A 19,959-nucleotide genomic window follows, 5' to 3' on the forward strand; every position below is an offset into this window, starting at 1 on the left:
GGAGCGGGGGGAGGGTGGGAGCGGGGGGAGGGTGGGGAGGGTGGGAGCGGGGGGAGGGTGGGGAGGGTGGGAGCGGGGGGAGGGTGGGGAGGGTGGGAGCGGGGGGAGGGTGGGAGCGGGGGGAGGGTGGGAGCGGGAGAGCGGGGGGAGGGGGAGAGCGGGGGGAGGGGGAGAGCGGGGGGAGGGGGAGAGCGGGGGGAGGGGGAGAGCGGGGGGAGGGGGAGAGCGGGGGAGGGGGAGGGGGAGAGCGGGGGGAGGGGGAGGCGGAGAGCGGGGGGGAGGCGGAGAGCGGGGGGAGGCGGAGAGCGGGGGGAGGGGGAGGCGGAGAGCGGGGGGAGGCGGAGAGCGGGGGGAGGCGGAGAGCGGGGGGAGGGGGAGAGCGGGGGAGCAGGGGGAGAGGGGGAGAGCGGGGGAGCAGGGGGAGAGCGGGGGAGCAGGGGGAGGGCGAGAGCGGGGGTGGGCGGGAGCGGGGGGTGGGCGAGAGCGGGGGGAGGGCGAGAGCGGGGGGAGGGCGAGAGCGGGGGGAGGGGGAGAGCGGGGGGAGGGGGAGAGCGGGGAGAGGGGGAGAGCGGGGGGAGGGGGAGAGCGGGGGGAGGGGGAGAGCGGGGGGAGGGGGAGAGCGGGGGGAGGGGGAGAGCGGGGGGAGGCGGAGGGCGGGGGGAGGGGGAGGGCGGGGGGAGGGGGAGAGCGGGGGGAGGGGGAGAGCGGGGGGAGGGGGAGAGCGGGGGGAGGGGGAGAGCGGGGGGAGGGGGAGAGCGGGGGGAGGGGGAGAGCGGGGGGAGGGGGAGAGCGGGGGGAGGGGGAGAGCGGGGGGAGGGGGAGAGCGGGGGGAGGGGGAGAGCGGGGGGAGGGGGAGAGCGGGGGGAGGGGGAGAGCGGGGGGAGGGGGAGAGCGGGGGGAGGGGGAGAGCGGGGGGGGGAGAGCAGGGGGGGGGGAGAGCGGGGGGGGGGAGAGCGGGTGGGGGGGGAGAGCGGGGGGGGGGAGAGCGGGGGGGAGAGCGGGGGGAGGGTGGGAGCGGGGGGAGGGTGGGAGCGGGGGGAGGGTGGGAGCGGGGGGAGGGTGGGAGCGGGGGGAGGGTGGGAGCGGGGGAGGGTGGGAGCGGGGGAGGGTGGGAGCGGGGGAGGGTGGGAGCGGGGGGCGGGGGAGAGCGGGGGGCGGGGGAGAGCGGGGGGAGGGGGAGAGCGGGGGAGGGGGAGAGCGGGGGAGGGGGAGAGCGGGGGGAGGGGGAGAGCGGGGGGAGGGGGAGAGCGGGGGGAGGGGGAGAGCGGGGGGAGGGGGAGAGCGGGGGAGAGCGGGGGGAGGGGGAGAGCGGGGGGAGGGGGAGAGCGGGGGGAGGGGGAGAGCGGGGGGAGGGGGAGAGCGGGGGGAGGGGGAGAGCGGGGGGAGGGGGAGAGCGGGGGGAGGGGGAGAGCGGGGGGAGGGGGAGAGCGGGGGGAGGGGGAGAGCGGGGGGAGGGGGAGAGCGGGGGGAGGGGGAGAGCGGGGGGAGGGGGAGAGCGGGGGGAGGGGGAGAGCGGGGGGAGGGGGAGAGCGGGGGGAGGGGGAGAGCGGGGGGAGGGGGAGAGCGGGGGGAGGGGGAGAGCGGGGGGAGGGGGAGAGCGGGGGAGGGGGAGAGCGGGGGAGAGCGGGGGAGAGCGGGGGGAGGGGGAGAGCGGGGGGAGGGGGAGAGCGGGGGGAGGGGGAGAGCGGGGGGAGGGGGAGAGCGGGGGGAGGGGGAGAGCGGGGGGAGGGGGAGAGCGGGGGGAGGGGGAGAGCGGGGGGAGGGGGGAGAGCGGGGGGAGGGGGAGAGCGGGTGGAGGGCGAGAGCGGGGGGAGGGCGAGAGCGGGGGGAGGGCGAGAGCGGGGGGAGGGCGAGAGCGGGGGGAGGGCGAGAGCGGGGGGAGGGCGAGAGCGGGGGGAGGGGGAGAGCGGGGGAGGGGGGAGAGCGGGGGGAGGGGGAGAGCGGGGGGGAGGGGGAGAGCGGGGGAAGGGGATGAGCGGGGGAGGGGGAGAGCGGGGAGGGGGAGAGCGGGGGAGCGGGGAGAGCGGGGAGGGGGAGAGCGGGGGAGCGGGAGAGCGGGGAGGGGGAGAGCGGGGGAGGGGGAGGGGGAGAGCGGGGGAGGGGGAGCAGGGGGAGAGCGGGGGAGGGCGAGAGCGGGGAGGGCGAGAGCGGGGGGTGGGCGGGAGCGGGGGGTGGGCGGGAGCGGGGGGAGGGCGAGAGCGGGGGAGGGCGAGAGCGGGGGGAGGGCGAGAGCGGGGGGAGGGGGAGAGCGGGAGAGCGGGGGGAGGGCGGGAGAGCGGGGGGAGGGGGAGAGCGGGGGGGGGGGGAGAGCGGGGGGAGGGGGAGAGCGGGGGGAGGGGGGAGAGCGGGGGGAGGGGGAGAGCAGGGGGAGGGGGAGAGCGGGGGGAGGGGGAGAGCGGGGGGAGGGGGAGAGCAGGGGGAGGGGGAGAGCGGGGGAGGGGGAGAGCGGGGGAGGGGGAGAGCGGGGGGAGGGGGAGAGCGGGGGGAGGGGGAGAGCGGGGGGAGGGGGAGAGCGGGGGGAGGGGGAGAGCGGGGGGAGGGGGAGAGCGGGGGGAGGGGGAGAGCGGGGGGAGGGCGGGGGAGGGGGAGAGGGGGAGGGGGAGGGGGAGGGCGGGGGGAGGGGGAGAGCGGGGGGAGGGGGAGAGCGGGGGGAGGGGGAGGGGGGAGAGCGGGCGGAGGGGGAGGGGGGAGAGCGGGCGGAGGGGGAGGGGGAGAGCGGGGGAGCAGGGGGAGAGCGGGGGAGCAGGGGGAGGGCGAGAGCGGGGGGTGGGCGGGAGCGGGGGGAGGGGGAGAGCGGGGGAGGGGGAGAGCGGGGGGAGGGGGAGAGCGGGCAGGGGGAGAGCGGGGAGGGGGAGAGCGGGGAGGGGAGAGCGGGGAGGGGGAGAGCGGGGAGGGGGAGAGCGGGGGAGGGGGAGAGCGGGGGAGGGGGAGAGCAGGGGAGGGGGAGAGCGGGGGAGGGGGAGAGCGGGGGGGAGGGGAGAGCGGGGGGAGGGGGAGAGCGGGGGGAGGGGGAGAGCGGGGGGAGGGGGAGAGCGGGGGGAGGGGGAGAGCGGGGGGAGGGGGAGAGCGGGGGGAGGGGGAGAGCGGGGGGAGGGGGAGAGCGGGGGGAGGGGGAGAGCGGGGGGAGGGGGAGAGCGGGGGGAGGGGGAGAGCGGGGGGAGGGGGAGAGCGGGGGGAGGGGTGAGCGGGGGGAGGGGGAGAGCGGGGGGAGGGGGAGAGCGGGGGGAGGGGGAGAGCGGGGAGGGGGAGAGCGGGGGAGGGGGAGAGCGGGGGAGGGGGAGAGCGGGGGAGGGGGGAGAGCGGGGGAGGGGGAGAGCGGGGAGGGGGAGAGCGGGGGAGGGGAGAGCGGGGAGGGGGAGAGCGGAGGAGGGGGAGAGCGGGGGGGGGAGAGCGGGGGGAGGGGGAGAGCGGGGGGAGGGGGAGAGTGGGGGGAGGGGGAGAGCGGGGGGAGGGGGAGAGCGGGGGGAGGGGGGGAGCGGGAGAGCGGGGGGAGGGGGGGAGCGGGGGAGCGGGGGGAGGGTGGGAGCGGGGGAGCGGGGGAGCGGGGGGAGGGTGGGAGCGGGGGGGAGGGTGGGAGCGGGGGGAGGGTGGGAGCGGGGGGGAGGGTTGGAGCGGGGGGAGGGTGGGAGCGGGGGGCGGGTGGGAGCGGGGGGAGGGGGAGAGCGGGGGAGGGGGAGAGCGGGGGGAGGGGGAGAGCGGGGGAACGGGGGGAGGGTGAGAGCGGGGGGAGGATGGGAGCGGGGTGAGGGTGGGAGCGGGGGGGGGAGGATGAGAGCGGGGGAGGGTGAGAGCGGGGGAGGGTGAGAGCGGGGGGAGGGTGGGAGCGGGGGGAGGGTGGGAGCGGGGGGAGGGTGGGAGCGGGGGGAGGGTGAGAGCGGGGGGAGAGTGGGAGCGGGGGGAGAGTGGGAGCGGGGGGAGAGTGGGAGCGGGGGGAGAGTGGGAGCGGGGGGAGAGTGGGAGCGGGGGGAGAGTGGGAGCGGGGGAGGGTGAGAGCGGGGGGAGGGTGAGAGCGGGGGGAGGGTGAGAGCGGGGGGAGGGTGAGAGCGGGGGGAGGGTGAGAGCGGGGGGAGGGTGAGAGCGGGGGGAGGGTGAGAGCGGGGGGAGGGTGAGAGCGGGGGGAGGGTGAGAGCGGGGGGAGGGTGAGAGCGGGGGGAGGGTGAGAGCGGGGGGAGGGTGAGAGCGGGGGGAGGGTGAGAGCGGGGGGAGGGTGAGAGCGGGGGGAGGGTGAGAGCGGGGGGAGGGTGAGAGCGGGGGGAGGGTGAGAGCGGGGGGAGGGTGGGAGCGGGGGGAGGGTGAGAGCGGGGGGAGAGTGGGAGCGGGGGGAGAGTGGGAGCGGGGGGAGGTGGGAGCGGGGGAGGGTGAGAGCGGGGGGAGGGTGAGAGCGGGGGGAGGGTGAGAGCGGGGGGAGGGTGAGAGCGGGGGGAGGGTGAGAGCGGGGGGAGGGTGAGAGCGGGGGGAGGGTGAGAGCGGGGGGAGGGTGGGAGCGGGGGGAGGGCGGGAGCGGGGAGGGCGGGAGCGGGGAGGGTGGGAGCGGGGAGGGTGGGAGCGGGGGGAGGCGGAGAGCGGGGGGAGGGTGGGAGCGGGGGGAGGGTGGGAGCGGGGGGGAGGGTGGGAGCGGGGAGGGTGGGAGCGGGGGGAGAGTGAGAGCGGGGGGAGAGTGAGAGCGGGGGGAGAGTGAGAGCGGGGGGAGAGTGAGAGCGGGGGGAGAGTGAGAGCGGGGGGAGAGTGAGAGCGGGGGGAGGGTGAGAGCGGGGGGAGGGTGAGAGCGGGGGGGAGGGTGGGAGCGGGGGGGGGAGGGTGGGAGCGGGGGAGGGTGGGAGCGGGGGAGGGGGAGAGCGGGGGAGGGGGAGAGCGGGGGAGGGTGGGAGCGGGAGGGTGGGAGAGTGGGAGACAGAGGGGGGGAGAGAGGGATATAGAAAATGAAAGGGAGACAGAGAGAAGGAAGGGTGATCGAGACAGGATAAAACTGGAGAGAGGTAGAAGAGAGTGAGAGAGAGAGAGAGAGAGTCTGAGGAGGAGATATAACTACAGAAATTGTGATGGAGAAAGATAACGAAATAGGGAGAAAGTAAGAGAGGGGAGAGACAGAAAGTGTGGGAGACACAGACAGGGGGCGAGGCAGAGGATACAGATGGAAAGATAGACCAATAGAGACAGAGAATATAAATAGAAAATAGGAGGCCATTCGGCCCTTCGAGCCTGCTCCGCCATTCATTATGATCATCCAACTCAATAGCCTAAGCCCGCTTCCCCCATATCCATCGATCCCCTTCGCCCAAAGTGCTATATTTAACTGCTTCTTGAAAACATACAATTATTTGGACTGAACTACTTCCTGTGGTAATGAATTCCACAGGCTCACCACTCTTTGGGTGAAGAAATGTCTCCTCACCTCTGTCCTAAATGTTCTACCACATTTACTCAGACTGACCCCTGGTTCTGGGCACACCCACCTTCAGGAACATCCTTCCTGCAGTCCAGTCCCGTTAGTATTTTATAGGTTTCTGTGAGATCCCCCCTCATTCTTTTAATCCCATCAAATATTGACCAGAAACTGAACTGGACTAGCCACATTAATACTGTGGTTACACAAGCAGGTCACTCAGAATCCTACGGCAAGTAACAAAGAATAATACAACACAGGAACAGGCCCTTCAGCCCTCCAAGCCTGCACCAATCACATGTCGTATCTAGACCAACTGCTTGTATCCTTCTGTACCCGGTCTGTTCATGTGCTATCCAGATAAGTCTTAAAGATCGCTAACGTATCTGCCTCAACTACCTCACATGGCCGTGCATTCCAGTGTAAAAAACTTGCCCCGCAAATCTCCACTGAACCTATCCCCCCTCACCTTGAACCTGTGTCCCCTTGTAATTGTCATTTCCACCCTGGGAAAAAGCCTCCAACTGTTCAGCCTATCTATACCCCTAATAATTTTATAAACTTCTATCAGGTCGCCCCTCAGCCTCCGTCTCTCTAGGGAGAACAATCCCAGTTCATTCAATCTCTCCTCACAGCTAATACCCTCCATACCAGGCAACATCCTGGTAAACCTTTTCTGTACTCTCTCCAAAGCCTCCACGTCCTTCTGGCAGTGCGGTGACCAGAATTGGACACAGTATTCCAAATGTGGCCTAACCAACGTTCTATATAACTGTAACATAATTTGTGAGCTTCTATACTCGATACCCCGTCCTATGAAGGTAAGCATGCCGTATGCTTTCTTTACCACCATTTCCACCTGTGCTGCCACTTTTAAGGATCTGTGGACCTGCTCGCCCAGATCTCTCTGCTCCTGATGGTTCTGCCATTTATTTTATATCTTCCACCTGAATTGGATCTACCAAAATGCATCACCTCACATTTGTCCGGGTTAAATTCCATCTGACATTTTTCTCTGGACAATTTTGCAGCCTATCTATATCCTGCTGTATTCTCTGACAATCTTCATCACCATCCACAACTCCAGCAATCTTACTATCATCCGCAAACTTGCTAATCAGCCCAGTTACGTTTTCTTCCAAGTCATTGATATATATCACAAAGAGCAGAGGTCCCAGTACTGATCCCTGCAGAACACCACTAGTTCCAGACCTCCATTCGGAAAAACACCCTTCCACTGCTGCCCTCTGTCTTCTATGGCCAAGCCCGTTCTGGACCCATCAGCTAGTTCACTGCCGGCCCCACGTGATCTAATCTTTTGCACCAGCCTGCCATGAGGGACCTTATCAAATGCTTTACTAAAGTCCATGTAGACAACATCCACAGCCCTTCCCTCGTCAATCATTTTTGTCAACTCCTCATGACCTCCCTCGTACAAAACCATGCTGTCTGTCGCTAATAAGACCATTTACTTCCACATGTGCATAGATCCTATCTCTGAGAATCTTTTCCAACAATTTCACTGTCACTGACGTCAAGCTCACTGGCCTATAATTACCCCGATTATCCTTGCAACCCTTCTTAAATAACGGGCCAACCTTGGCTATCCTCCAATCCTCTGGGATCTCAACTGTGGCCAATGAAGAAACAAATATTTCTGTTAGAGGCCCAGCGTCTCCCTCAGTAATCTGGGATAGATGCCACCTGGCCCGGAGGGTTTGTCGACTGTAATGCTTTTTAACACTTCCTCCCTCGTAATAATGATCTGTTCTAAAGTGTTTACATATCCCTCTGGGCCACCATCAATCAACGTATCCCTCTCCTTTGTAACTCGCCTCCTGACCCCTCAAAGCCTGTCCACCATCTACAAGGCACAAGTTAGGAGTGTAATGGAATACTCTCCACTTTCCTGGATGAGCGCAGCTCCAACAACACTCAAGAAGCTAAACACCATCCAGGACAAAGCAGCTCCGCTTGATTGCTCCCCATTCCACAAACAGACACCCCCTCCACCACCAACGAACAGAGGCAGCCGTGTGTAGCGTCTACAAAATGCACTGCAGGAACTCACCGAGGCTCCTGAGACAGCACCTTCCAAACCCATGATTGTAAATACCTAGAAAGATGTCAACAAATGCAACAGATGCTCTTCAAACCACACTGGCTGGGAAATATATCGCCTTTATTGTCGCTGGGTGAAAATCCTGGAACTCCCTCCCGAACAGCACAGTGGGTGTACCTACACCTCATGGACTGCAGTCAGCAATAAAAATGCTGATTAATGCTCACATCCGATGAATGAATAATTTTTAATAAAATCCTTGTGGTTCTCTGATATATAGGTTAATATTAATAATAATAATATTTATTGTCACAAGTAGGCTTACATTAACACTGCAATGAAGTTGCTGTGAAAAGCCCCTAGTCACCACACTCCGGCGACTGTTCGGGTACACAGAGGGAGAATTGTCCAATTCACCTACCAACACGTCTTTCGGGACTTGTGGGAGGAAACCGGAGCACCCGGAGGAAACCCACGCAGACACGGGGGAGAACGTGCAGACTCCGCACAGACATGGATCCAAACCGAGAATCGAACCCGGGACCCTGGAGCTGTGAAGCAACAGTGCTCACTCTGTGCTGCTATGCTGCCATCAAAACCAGTTTACTTTACCAGCTCAAATTTCATATGGCTCATGACACAAATGACAGGACCTGGACCTTAGTGTCAGTGCTCCTGATAAACAGGTCTTGTGTCGCACAACAGCTTGGAATCAGCAAGAGTTACAGAGTAAAGCTCCCTCTACTCCGTCCCCATCAAACACTCCCAGCTCCCTCTATACTGTCCCCATCAAACACTCCCAGGACAGGTACAGCACGGGATTGGATACAGAGTAAAGCTCCCTCGACACTGTCCCCATCAAACACTCCCAGGACAGGTACAGCACGGGGTTAGATACAGAGTAAAGCTCCCTCTACACTGTCCCCATCAAACACTCCCAGGACAGGTACAGCACGGGGTTAGATACAGAGTAAAGCTCCCTCTACACTGTCCCCATCAAACACTCCCAGGACAGGTACAGCTCGGGGTTAGATACAGAGTAAAGCTCCCTCTATACTGTCCCCATCAAACGCTCCCAGGACAGGTACAGCACGGGGTTAGATAGAGAGTAAAGCTCCCTCTACACTGTCCCCATCAAACACTCCCAGGACAGGTACAGCACGGGGTTAGATACAGAGTAAAGCTCCCTCTACACTGTCCCCATCAAACACTCCCAGGACAGGTACAGCACGGGGTTAGATACAGAGTAAAGCTCCCTCTACACTGTCCCCATCAAACACTCCCAGGACAGGTACAGCACGGGGTTAGATACAGAGTAAAGCTCCCTCTACACTGTCCCCATCAAACACTCCCAGGACAGGTACAGCACGGGGTTAGATACAGAGTAAAGCTCCCTCTACACGGTCCCCATCAAACACTCCCAGGACAGATTCTAAATGATATTATAAAACCCAAATTGACTGTGGGGGAGAAAGGGCAGCTGCAATGAAATTTGTTGGAACAATTAAATAAATCTCTGATACAGAGAACTGAACAGTAAATGTGGACCCCATGGTTATTACCCAGTGGCAGAGTTGATCCAACGCATGGGTGTTAGTGAGACACAAATGAGACACTTAGCTGTTCCTTTCCTGCTGTAATGGTCAATATTCACATAACCATACTGCTGGGGAACTATTAAATACTGCAACAGGAAATAGTGTCACAGTTTCAGAGATATATGGAGAGCTGGGCCCACATCCTGGTTAAAGGCAATGCACCCAGGACCTGATCAGGGAAGCACGTCTGATAGACACAAACATTTCGCTCTGTCTGTAAACAGAAATATTCACCCCGGGAACAATAAAAAGTCATTTGTTACAATAAATTCATTGTGTAAACAGCACAAGATATGTCATGATTTGTATCATAAATACAGAAGAATAAACTGGATCAGAATCATCAATGTTGGAACGAGTGACAGAGCTGCAGAATCTGGGGGGGGCTTGGCGAAGCACACAGTCAATCCGGTTCAGTCTCAGCAAGCCCCCCACAATCCAGCAATCTCCTTCTAACGGGGCTCCCCCACATCCTCCCACCCACCACATGTGCTCGCTCCACTGGGTCAGGTGATCCCTATGCTACCCCCCCCCCCCCTTCCAGCGAGTTGTGTCAGCTGCTCCTTCCCCGGGGCGACTGTGTGACCCCCCCCCCCCCCCCCCCCGGGAGACTGTGTTCCCCCCCACCCCCCCGGGGCAACTGTGAGTTCTCCTCCCCTGGGCGATGAGGGCGATCTCCTCCCCTGGGCGAGGTGGTGACCTCCTCCCCTGGGCGATGAGGGCGATCTCCTCCCCTGGGCGAGGTGGTGACCTGCTCCCCTGGGCGAGGTGGCCGATCTCCTCCCCTGGGCGAGGTGGTGACCTGCTCCCCTGGGCGAGGTGGCCGATCTCCTCCCCTGGGCGAGGTGGTGACTTGCTCCCCTGGGCGAGGTGGGCGATCTCCTCCCCTGGGCAAGGTGGTGACCTGCTCCCCGGGGAGAGGTGGGCGATCTCCTCCCCTGGGCGAGGTGGTGACCTGCTCCCCTGGGCGAGGTGGTGACCTGCTCCCCTGGGCGAGGTGGTGACCTGCTCCCCTGGGCGAGGTGGCCAATCTCCTCCCCTGGGCGAGGTGGTGACCTGCTCCCCTGGGTGAGGTGGTGACCTGCTCCCCTGGGCGAGGTGGGCGATCTCCTCCCCTGGGCGAGGTGGTGACTTGCTCCCCTGGGCGAGGTGGGCGATGTCTTCCCCTGGTGAGCTGGGTGGTTCTGTCAGTATAGCTGCTGCAGGAAGATGAGCTGGGTCTCTGGGTAGGCGGAGACAGGGGGCCGCAGCAACTGTTCCGTGGATAATGATGGGCCCTCGCTCACGGGCAGCAGAATCTGTTGTTGCTCTGTTCCAATGGTGACAGCGAGTGGTATGGATAGATCGCAGGGTTTCTGATCCATGAAGTCCTGCGGTTCACTTTTGACAAAATCTTCCCCACCATTAGCATCTGTCCTTTTCACAGCTGGAAAAGAAATCATTCCGTTAAACAAGGTGACCAATGCTGGAGATTGCCCCAATTTCCCTCTTTGTCTCCCAAATATTGATCAACGGAAGATTCTCCTTCAATGATGGGGAGGCAGTGATATTTTCTCTAGATTACTCATCCAGAGACCAGGTAAATGCTGTGGGGACCCAGGTTCAAATCCCACCCCTGCAGATGATGAACCTGCCTCAAGCCTGGTCTCTGGGAGATTCCTGCCATCGCCTGTGCAGCAGGCAGTGCGGTTTCTGGATAACAACATCTTCCTATACCAGCACCAACCTTGAAGGAATTCAGCGAGCCAAATCCATCTAACTTTAACACTCCCATAAAGGAACCCTCACTCTACCCTGATACCCTGGACTCTGATATTCACGTGAATTTATATTAATATTTTTGTTTTTTCTTTGTTCTGAATTGCACTTCAATTCAATGAAGAGCGGATAAGGACATTCCAGGAGCATTACCAGATATTGGGATTTGGATTTTTCTGCGAGTAGCTCAAACAGATCATTTAGTACATGAAAAGAAAATACATAATAGGGCAACACAAGGTACCCAATGTAAATACATAGACACAGGCATTAGGTTAAGCATACAGGGTGTAGTGTTAATGAGGTCAGTCCACAAGAGGGCGGGCGGGCTCCGGGGTCCTGGGGGGCGCGCGGGGCGATCTGGCCCCGGGGGGTGCCCCCATGGCGGCCTGGCCCGCGATCGGGGCCCACCGATCCACAGGCGGGCCTGTGCCGTGGGGGCACTCTTTCCCTTCCGCCTCCGCCGCGGTCTCCACCATGCGGAGGCGGAAGAGACTCCCTCCACTGCGCATGCGCGGGAAACTGTCAGCGGCCGCTGACGCTCCTGCGCCGCCCGGAGATGTCATTTCCGCGCCAGCTGGCGGGGCACCAAAGGCCTTTTCCGCCAGCTGGCGGGGCGGAAATTCCTCCGGCGCCGGCCTAGCCCCTCAATGTTGGGGCTCGGCCCCCAAAGATGCACCTTCGGGGCGGCGCGATGCCCGTCTGATTGGCACCGTTTTGGGCGCCAGTCGGCGGATATCGTGCCGTTTCCGGAGAATTTCGCCCCTCTATCTCCTGCCCGATGGAAGAATTTGGAAGAGTGAATACCCCGGGTGGGAGGGGTCTTTGATTATGCTGCCCGCTTTCCCCTAGGCAGCGGGAGGTGTAGATGGAGTCAATGGATGGGAGGCAGGTTCGTGTGATGGACTGGGCGGTGTTCACGACTCTCTGAAGTTTCTTGCAGTCCTGGGCCGAGCAGTTGCCATACCAGGCTGTGATGCAGCCCGATAGGATGCTTTCTATGGTGCATCTGTAAAAGTTGGTAAGGGTTAATGTGGACATGAATTTCCTTAGTTTCCTGAGGAAGAATAGGTGCTGTTGTGCTTTCTTGGTGGTAGCGTCGATATGGGTGGTCCAGGACAGACTTTTGGTGATGTGCACACCTAGGAATTTGAAGCTGTTAACCATCTCCACCTCGGCCCCGTTGATGCAGACAGGGCCTCAAGGGAGTATTTGACCTGGCAAAACTGGAGTCAATGGGAATCAGGGGGGAAACTCTCCGCTGGTTGGAGTCATACCCGGCACAAAGGAAGATGGTTTTGGTGGTCGGAGGTCAATTATCTCAGTCCCAGGACATCACTGCAGGAGTTCCTCAGGATAGTGTCCTCGGCCCAACCATCTTCAGCTGCTCCATCAATGACCTCCCTTCCATCATAAGGTCAGAAGTGGGGATATTTGCTGTTGACTGCACAATGTTCAGCACCATTTGTGGCTCCTCTGTTACAGATGTTATCTGTACCCAAATGCAACAACCCTGGACAATATTCAGGCTTTGCCTGATAAGTGGCAAGTTACATCTGCACCACAACAGTGCGAGGCAATGACTTTTCTTTAAAATCCCACAATTAACATCCGGGGTCACTATGGACTAGAAACTGAATTGGACCAGCAATACAGGTACTGTGAGGGTCAGAGGCTGGGGAATCTCCAGAGAGTAACTCATCTCCTGACTCCACAAAGTCGCCATTTAAAAGTCACATCCAGGGGTGTGATGGAATACTCTCCACTTGGCTGAATGTGTGCCGCTCCAGCAACACTCGAGTAACTCAGACACCAGCCAAGACAAAACGGCTGCTTATTTGGCACCCCATCCACCACCTTAAAATTCACTCCCTTCACCACCAATGCAGAGTGGCTGCAATGTCTACCAACTACAATCTGCATTGCAGAACCCACCACCGCTCTTTTCACAGCACCTTTCAAACCTGCGATCTCGACCAACTAGAGAACAAGGACAGCTGATGCCTGCAAATGCCAACACCTGCCACACACCATCCTAATTTGGAATTAAATTACCATTCCTTTACTGTTACTGGGTCAAAACCGAGGAACTGCCCCTCCAACACGATTGCCCGTACAGCACAGGGACGTTAAGAAGCAGTTAGACAGTGACATGGGTCGCTCGGTCTGCCGCTCGGTCCGCCGCTCGGACCGCCGCTTGGTGGGACTTCCGGTGACGGCGGGCGGGAGGCAGCTGTGCTTTGGAAGGCTCCCGTTCGGGAACGACATTGTCGGGGGTTAACGCCCGGTCTTAGGGCCAGCGAAGGCAGTAAAAGTCGGGAGACAGCACAAAGAAGGGAAATGTCGAAGCCCGGCAAAAAAACGGCCGTGAAAAAAGCGGCTGAAAGTCCGTCGGGGAGTGAAAAGGTCACCGCGGGGTCAGTAAAGAAAATGGAGGCTGGAGCGCCGGGGAGGCCGCATTGCTTACGGCTGAAGAAATAACTACGGTGATGGCTGCGGAATTCGAAAGGCATTTACAAAACATATGGAGGCAATGAGGAAGGCGATGGGGGTGATTCTGAAAGTGCTGGTGGAGGCGGCGATTACCCCGGTGAGGACGGCGGTGGCGAGCTCAGTGGCGGAGGTGAGGGAGCAAGGGGAGGCGCTGAAGGAAGTGGAAGAGACATTACTGCAGCACAGTGGTCAACTTACCTCGATGGGGAAGGAGATGCGGAAGGTGATAGAGATCAACAAGGATCTGCAAGGCAAAATGGAAGACCTGGAAAACAGATCCAGGCGACAGAATTTGAGGATTTTGGGGCTGCCCGAAGGAGTGGAAGGACCGAGGCCGACTGAGTATTTTGCCGCAATGTTGGCAAAACTATTGGAGGAGGGGGAGGATCCCTCCCGATATAGAACATAGAACATAGAACGATACAGCGCAGTACAGGCCCTTCGGCCCACGATGTTGCACCAAAACAAAAGCCATCTAACCTACACTATGCCATTATCATCCATATGTTTATCCAATAAACTTTTAAATGCCCTCAATGTTGGCGAGTTCACTACTGTAGCAGGTAGGGCATTCCACGGCCTCACTACTCTTTGCGTAAAGAACCTACCTCTGACCTCTGTCCTATATCGATTACCCCTCAGTTTAAAGCTATGTCCCCTCGTGCCAGCCATATCCATCCGCGGGAGAAGGCTCTCACTGTCCACCCTATCCAACCCCCTGATCATTTTGTATGCCTCTATTAAGTCTCCTCTTAACCTTCTTCTCTCCAACGAAAACAACCTCAAGTCCATCAGCCTTTCCTCATAAGATTTTCCCTCCATACCAGGCAACATCCTGGTAAATCTCCTCTGCTCCCGCTCCAAAGCCTCCACGTCCTTCCTATAATGCGGTGACCAGAACTGTACGCAATACTCCAAATGCGGCCGTACCAGAGTTCTGTACAGCTGCAACATGACCTCCCGACTCCGGAACTCAATCCCTCTACCAATAAAGGCCAACACTCCATAGGCCTTCTTCACAACCCTATCAACCTGGGTGGCAACTTTCAGGGATCTATGTACATGGACACCTAGATCCCTCTGCTCATCCACACTTTCAAGAACTTTACCATTAGCCAAATATTCCGCATTCCTGTTATTCCTTCCAAAGTGAATCACCTCACACTTCTCTACATTAAACTCCATTTGCCACCTCTCAGCCCAGCTCTGCAGCTTATCTATATCCCTCTGTAACCTGCTACATCCTTCCACACTATCGACAACACCACCGACTTTAGTATCGTCTGCAAATTTACTCACCCACCCTTCTGCGCCTTCCTCTAGGTCATTGATAAAAATGACAAACAGCAACGGCCCCAGAACAGATCCTTGTGGTACTCCACTTGTGACTGTACTCCATTCTGAACATTTCCCATCAACCACCACCCTCTGTCTTCTTTCAGCTAGCCAATTTCTGATCCACATCGCCAAATTACCCTCAATCCCCAGCCTCCGTATTTTTTGCAATAGCCTACCGTGGGGAACCTTATCAAACGCTTTGCTGAAATCCATATACACCACATCAACTGCTCTACCCTCGTCTACCTGTTCAGTCACCTTCTCAAAGAACTCAATAAGGTTTGTGAGGCATGACCTACCCTTCACAAAGCCATGCTGACTATCCCTGATCATATTATTCCTATCTAGATGATTATAAATCTTGTCTCTTATAATCCCCTCCAAGACTTTACCCACTACAGACGTGAGGCTCACCGGTCTATAGTTGCCGGGGTTGTCTCTGCTCCCCTTTTTGAACAAAGGGACCACATTTGCTGTCCTCCAGTCCTCTGGCACTATTCCTGTAGCCAATGATGACATAAAAATCAAAGCCAAAGGTCCAGCAATCTCTTCCCTGGCCTCCCAGAGAATCCTAGGATAAATCCCATCAGGTCCCGGGGATTTATCTATTTTCAGCCTGTCCAGAATTGCCAACACCTCTTCCCTACGTACCTCAATGCCATCTATTCTATTAGCCTGGGGCTCAGCATTCTCCTCCACAACATTATCTTTTTCCTGAGTGAATACTGACGAAAAATATTCATTTAGTATCTCGCCTATCTCTTCAGACTCCACACACAATTTCCCATCCCTGTCCTTGACTGGTCCTACTCTTTCCCTAGTCATTCGCTTATTCCTGACATACCTATAGAAAGCTTTTGGGTTTTCCTTGATCCTTCCTGCCAAATACTTCTCATGTCCCCTCCTTGCTCGTCTTAGCTCTCTCTGACACATATTGTGTCAGGAAACCCTCCTGCACACACTGTACAAAAAACGACCCATCTAGTGTACTCGAACTATATCTTTTCCAGTCAATATTTGGAAAGTTAAAGTCTCCCATAATAACTACCCTGTTATTTTCGCTCTTATCCAGGATCATCCTCGCCATCCTTTCCTCTACATCCCGAGAACTATTTGGAGGCCTATAGAAGACTCCCAACAGTGTGACCTCTCCTTTCATGTTTCTAACCTCAGCCCATACTACCTCGGAAGATGAGTCCCCATCTAGCATCCTCTCCGCCACCGTAATACTGCTCTTGACTAGCAGCGCCACACCTCCCCCTCTTTTGCCTCCTTCTCTGAGCTTACTAAAACACCTAAACCCCGGAACCTGCAACATCCATTCCTGTCCCTGCTCTATCCATGTCTCCGAAATGGCCACAACAACGAAGTCCCAGGTACCAACCCATGCTGCCAGTTCCCCTACCTTATTTCGTATACTCCTGGCATTGAAGTAGACACACTTCAAACCACCTACCTGAACACTGGCCCCCTCCTGCGACGTCAAATCTGTGCTCCTGACCTCTATACTCTCATTCTCCCTTACCCTAAAACTACAATCCAGGTTCCCATGCCCCTGCTGCATTAGTTTAAACCCCCCCAAAGAGCACTAACAAATCTCCCCCCCAGGATATTTGTGCCCCTCAGGTTCAGATGTAGACCATCCTGTCTGTAGAGGTCCCACCTTCCCCAGAAAGAGCCCCAGTTATCCAGAAATCTGAATCCCCCCCCCGCCTGCACCATCCCTGTAGCACGTGTTTAATTGCTCTCTCTCCCTATTCCTCATCTCACTATCACGTGGCACGGGCAACAACCCAGAGATAACAACTCTGTTTGTTCTAGTTCTGAGCTTCCATCCTAGCTCCCCGAAAGCCTGCCTGACATCCTTGTCCCCTTTCCTACCTATGTCGTTAGTGCCAATGTGGACCACGACTTGGGGCTGCTCCCCCTCCCCCTTAAGGACCCGGAAAACACGATCCGAGACATCACGTACCCTTGCACCTGGGAGGCAACATACCAAACGTGAGTCTCTCACGCTCCCACAAAATCTCCTATCTGTGCCCCTGACTATCGAGTCCCCAATTACTAATGCTCTGCTCCTCTCCCCCCTTCCCTTCTGAGCAACAGGGACAGACTCCGTGCCAGAGGCCCGTACCCCATGGCTTATCCCTGGTAAGTCTCCCCCCCCCCCCACAAATATCCAAAGCGGTATACTTGTTTCTCAGGGGAACGACCGCAGGGGATCCCTGCACTGACTGCTTCTTCCCAGTCCCTCTTACAGTTACCCATCTATCTCCAATCTTTGGTGTAACTAATTCCCTGAAGCTGCTATCTATGACCCCCTCTGCCTCCCGAATGATCCAAAGTTCTTCCAACTCCAGCTCCAGTTCCCTAACTCGGTCTTGGAGGAGCTGGAGATGGCAGCACTTCCTGCAGGTAAAATCAGCAGGGACACTAACTGCATCCCTCACCTCAAACATCCTGCAGGAGGACCATTGCACTCCCTTCCCTGCCATTCCTCTAACTTTCTACCAAGATCTGGCTATCAACTAAATTAAATTAAAAAAATAAATAAATAATAATAATAATAAAATATGGTACTTACCTCACACCAAAGGGTTTTATTATTAGGTTAGAGGAGGAGGGCGGGTGGGAGACACTACACGTGTAGTGTCTCGGGTTTCCTCTCCACCAGAATTTATTGGTGAGGGTCTTCCCAGACGTCCGCGGGTCGAACTTCCTGTTCCCGCCTTAAACACTAATTTTTTTTTTAAAAACAGCAAAGAGGGACCGAAAACGGGACCAGGTAAGTGTTTACCGCTGAAATTGACTAGCCTGCTCCTGTGAAGGTCTCCCAGAAATCACTAACGCACCGCTCCCGCTGAAATCGACTGGCCTGCTCCTGCAAAGACAAGTGAGCTGGATCGGGCACATCGGTCGTGGAGGCCTGTACCAAAGGCGAGTGAGCTGCCAAGGGTAGTGACTCTGTGCTTCCGTAGGTACAGTGTGAAGGAGAAGGTCCTGAGCTGGGCCAAGCAGAAGCGGGTGGTGCAGTGGGCTGGAGCTGGTGTACGTGTATACCAGGACTTTACGGTGGAGCTGGCGAGGAGGGGGGCTACCTTCAACCGGGTGAAGAGGGCACTGTACATTAGCAGGGTGCAGTGCGGCATTGTATATCCAGCAAAGCTGAGGGTTACCTACAAGTTCAAGGACTTTTATTTCGGCACGGCAGAAGCAGCGGAGGAGTTTGCGAAGGCAGGACTGTGGCAGAATTGAGAAATGGTCATGTGCCAATGTAGCCTCATGACTGTATTTTTTTCTTTTTTGTTTCACTGCGTGCGGGTGTATGGGCTACAGGAGCCAACGTTGTATATATTTGGACAAGGGAAGAAATGGGACTTTCAGTCGGAATGAGGGCTCTTTGGGGTATAGGTGGATATGCGGGGTTTGTGTGCTAAAAGGGGACTTCTGGGTTTTTCCTGGGGCCAGGCAAGGGGGAAAGGGACCCGGGCGGGGGCCTCCAGTGAACGGGAGTGAGGTGGGGGGAGGGGCTGCGGCCATCGGACCCTGGCAGAACAGGGTCCGAGTGGTCTAGCCGGGGTGGAAGTTGGGGGAAGGAACAGAGGTTGGGGGGAGGAGTTTTACAAGAGGAAGTGGAGGGGGAGGAGTTGGGGAGGGGGGTGGTTTACAACTCTTGGGTGTCATTTATGGTTCTTTTTTGGAGGTTGGATGGTATTGAGTGTTGTCGTGGGGGGGGCGACTCTATCGGTTAATGGTGGCCATGGGCGATTCTGGACTCCTTTTTCTTTTTCGCTTTTGTTTTGTTTTTCTCCCACCGGCATGGGGGAGGGTTTGTTTTATTTGAGGCATATATTGACAGTTGGATGGGGTGGTGGGAGGATGGGATCGTTGTTGATGTTAAGGGTATTGACTTTGTATTTGTTACTGTTTGTTGCCTGTTGGTGAGGTGTAAATTTTGAAGGAAAATGTGAAAATGGAGAATAAAAACATTTTAAAAAAACGGAGGATCTAACCATCGCCCCTTGACATTCAATGGCATTACCATCGCTGAATCCCCCACAAGCCACATCCTGGGGGTTACCATTGATCAGAAACTGAACTGGACCCAGCCACATAAATTCTGTGGCTACCAGGGCAGGTCAGAGGCTGGGAATCCTACGGTGAGTAACTCACCTCCTGAACCCCCCCAAAGCCTGTCCACCATCTACAAGGCAAGTGTCAGGTGTGTAATGGAATACTCTCCACTTGCCTGGATGAGTGCAGCTCCAACAACACTCAAAAAGCTCGACAGACAAAGCAGCCCAGCTTGATTGCTCCCCCTTCCACAAACATTCAAGCCCTCTACCACCGACGAACAGTGGCAGCCGTATGTACCATCTACAGGATGCACTGCAGTAACTCACCAAGGTTCCTCAGGCAGCACCTTCCAAACCCATCTAGAAGGACAAGAGCAGCAGATACCTGGCAACCGAGCCACCTGGAGGTTCCCCTCCAAGTCACTCACACCCTGACTTGGAAATATAGCACCGTCCCTTCACTGTCGCCGGGGCAACATCCTGGAACTCCCTTCCTAACAGCACAGTCGATGTACCTACACCTTGGATTGCAGCGGTTCAATAAGGCAACTCACCACCACCTTCTGAAGGGCAACTAGGGATGGGCAATAAAAATGCTGCTCTGGCCAACGACGCCCACAAATTAACTTTAAAAAAAACTTAGGGGGAGGAGATGTTGCATTTAGATTGGTTGTCCCTCCATCCAGTCAATTAATTGTGGGCGGCACTATCAGAGTCATAGAATCATACAGCGCAGAAAAGGCCCTTCAGCCCATCGCATCTGTGCCGGCCAAAAACTACCTAACTATTCTAATCCCATTTTCCAGCACTTAGTCCTTAGCCTTGTCTGCCCTGGAATATCCAATCACTCTTCATAACTAACACTCTCCAGCCCGGGCAACATCCTGGTAAATCTCCTCTGCTCCCTTTCCAGTGGCTATCACATCCCTCCTGTAATGTGGATTCCAGAACGGCACACAATACTCTCGCTGTGGCCTAACCAACGTTTTATACAGTTCCAGCATAACCTCCCTGCTCTGAAACTCTATGCCTTGGCTAATAAAGGCAAGTATACCATATGCCTTCTTAACCAAGGTATCCACCTGCTCTGCTACCTTAAGGGACGGGTGTACATGCCCACCAAGGTCCCTCTGATCCTCGGTGCTTCCCAGGGTCCTGCCATTTATCCTGTATTCCCTTTGCCTTGTTTGTCCTGCCCAAGTGCATCACCTCACACTTATCCGGATCGAATTGCATTTGCCGCTGACCAGC

At 57.9% G+C, this 19,959-nt stretch overlaps 1 protein-coding gene across 2 annotated transcripts in view; it reads right to left on the reverse strand.

The window, feature by feature from the left end:
• Positions 1-9,679: 9,679 nt before the first annotated feature.
• LOC140389484 (myoneurin-like) overlaps positions 9,680-19,959 on the reverse strand; it is a 200,534-nt gene continuing 190,254 nt past the window's right edge. For both annotated transcript variants that reach the window (XM_072473619.1, XM_072473618.1), the window contains one exon: positions 9,680-10,469. In XM_072473619.1, coding sequence (XP_072329720.1) covers positions 10,231-10,469 — 239 coding nt within the window. In that variant the 3' untranslated portion in view covers positions 9,680-10,230. The remainder of the gene's footprint in view (positions 10,470-19,959) is intronic.

The sequence above is a fragment of the Scyliorhinus torazame genome, chromosome 14 (genome assembly GCF_047496885.1).
Source record: "Scyliorhinus torazame isolate Kashiwa2021f chromosome 14, sScyTor2.1, whole genome shotgun sequence".
Classification (NCBI taxonomy): domain Eukaryota; kingdom Metazoa; phylum Chordata; class Chondrichthyes; order Carcharhiniformes; family Scyliorhinidae; genus Scyliorhinus; species Scyliorhinus torazame.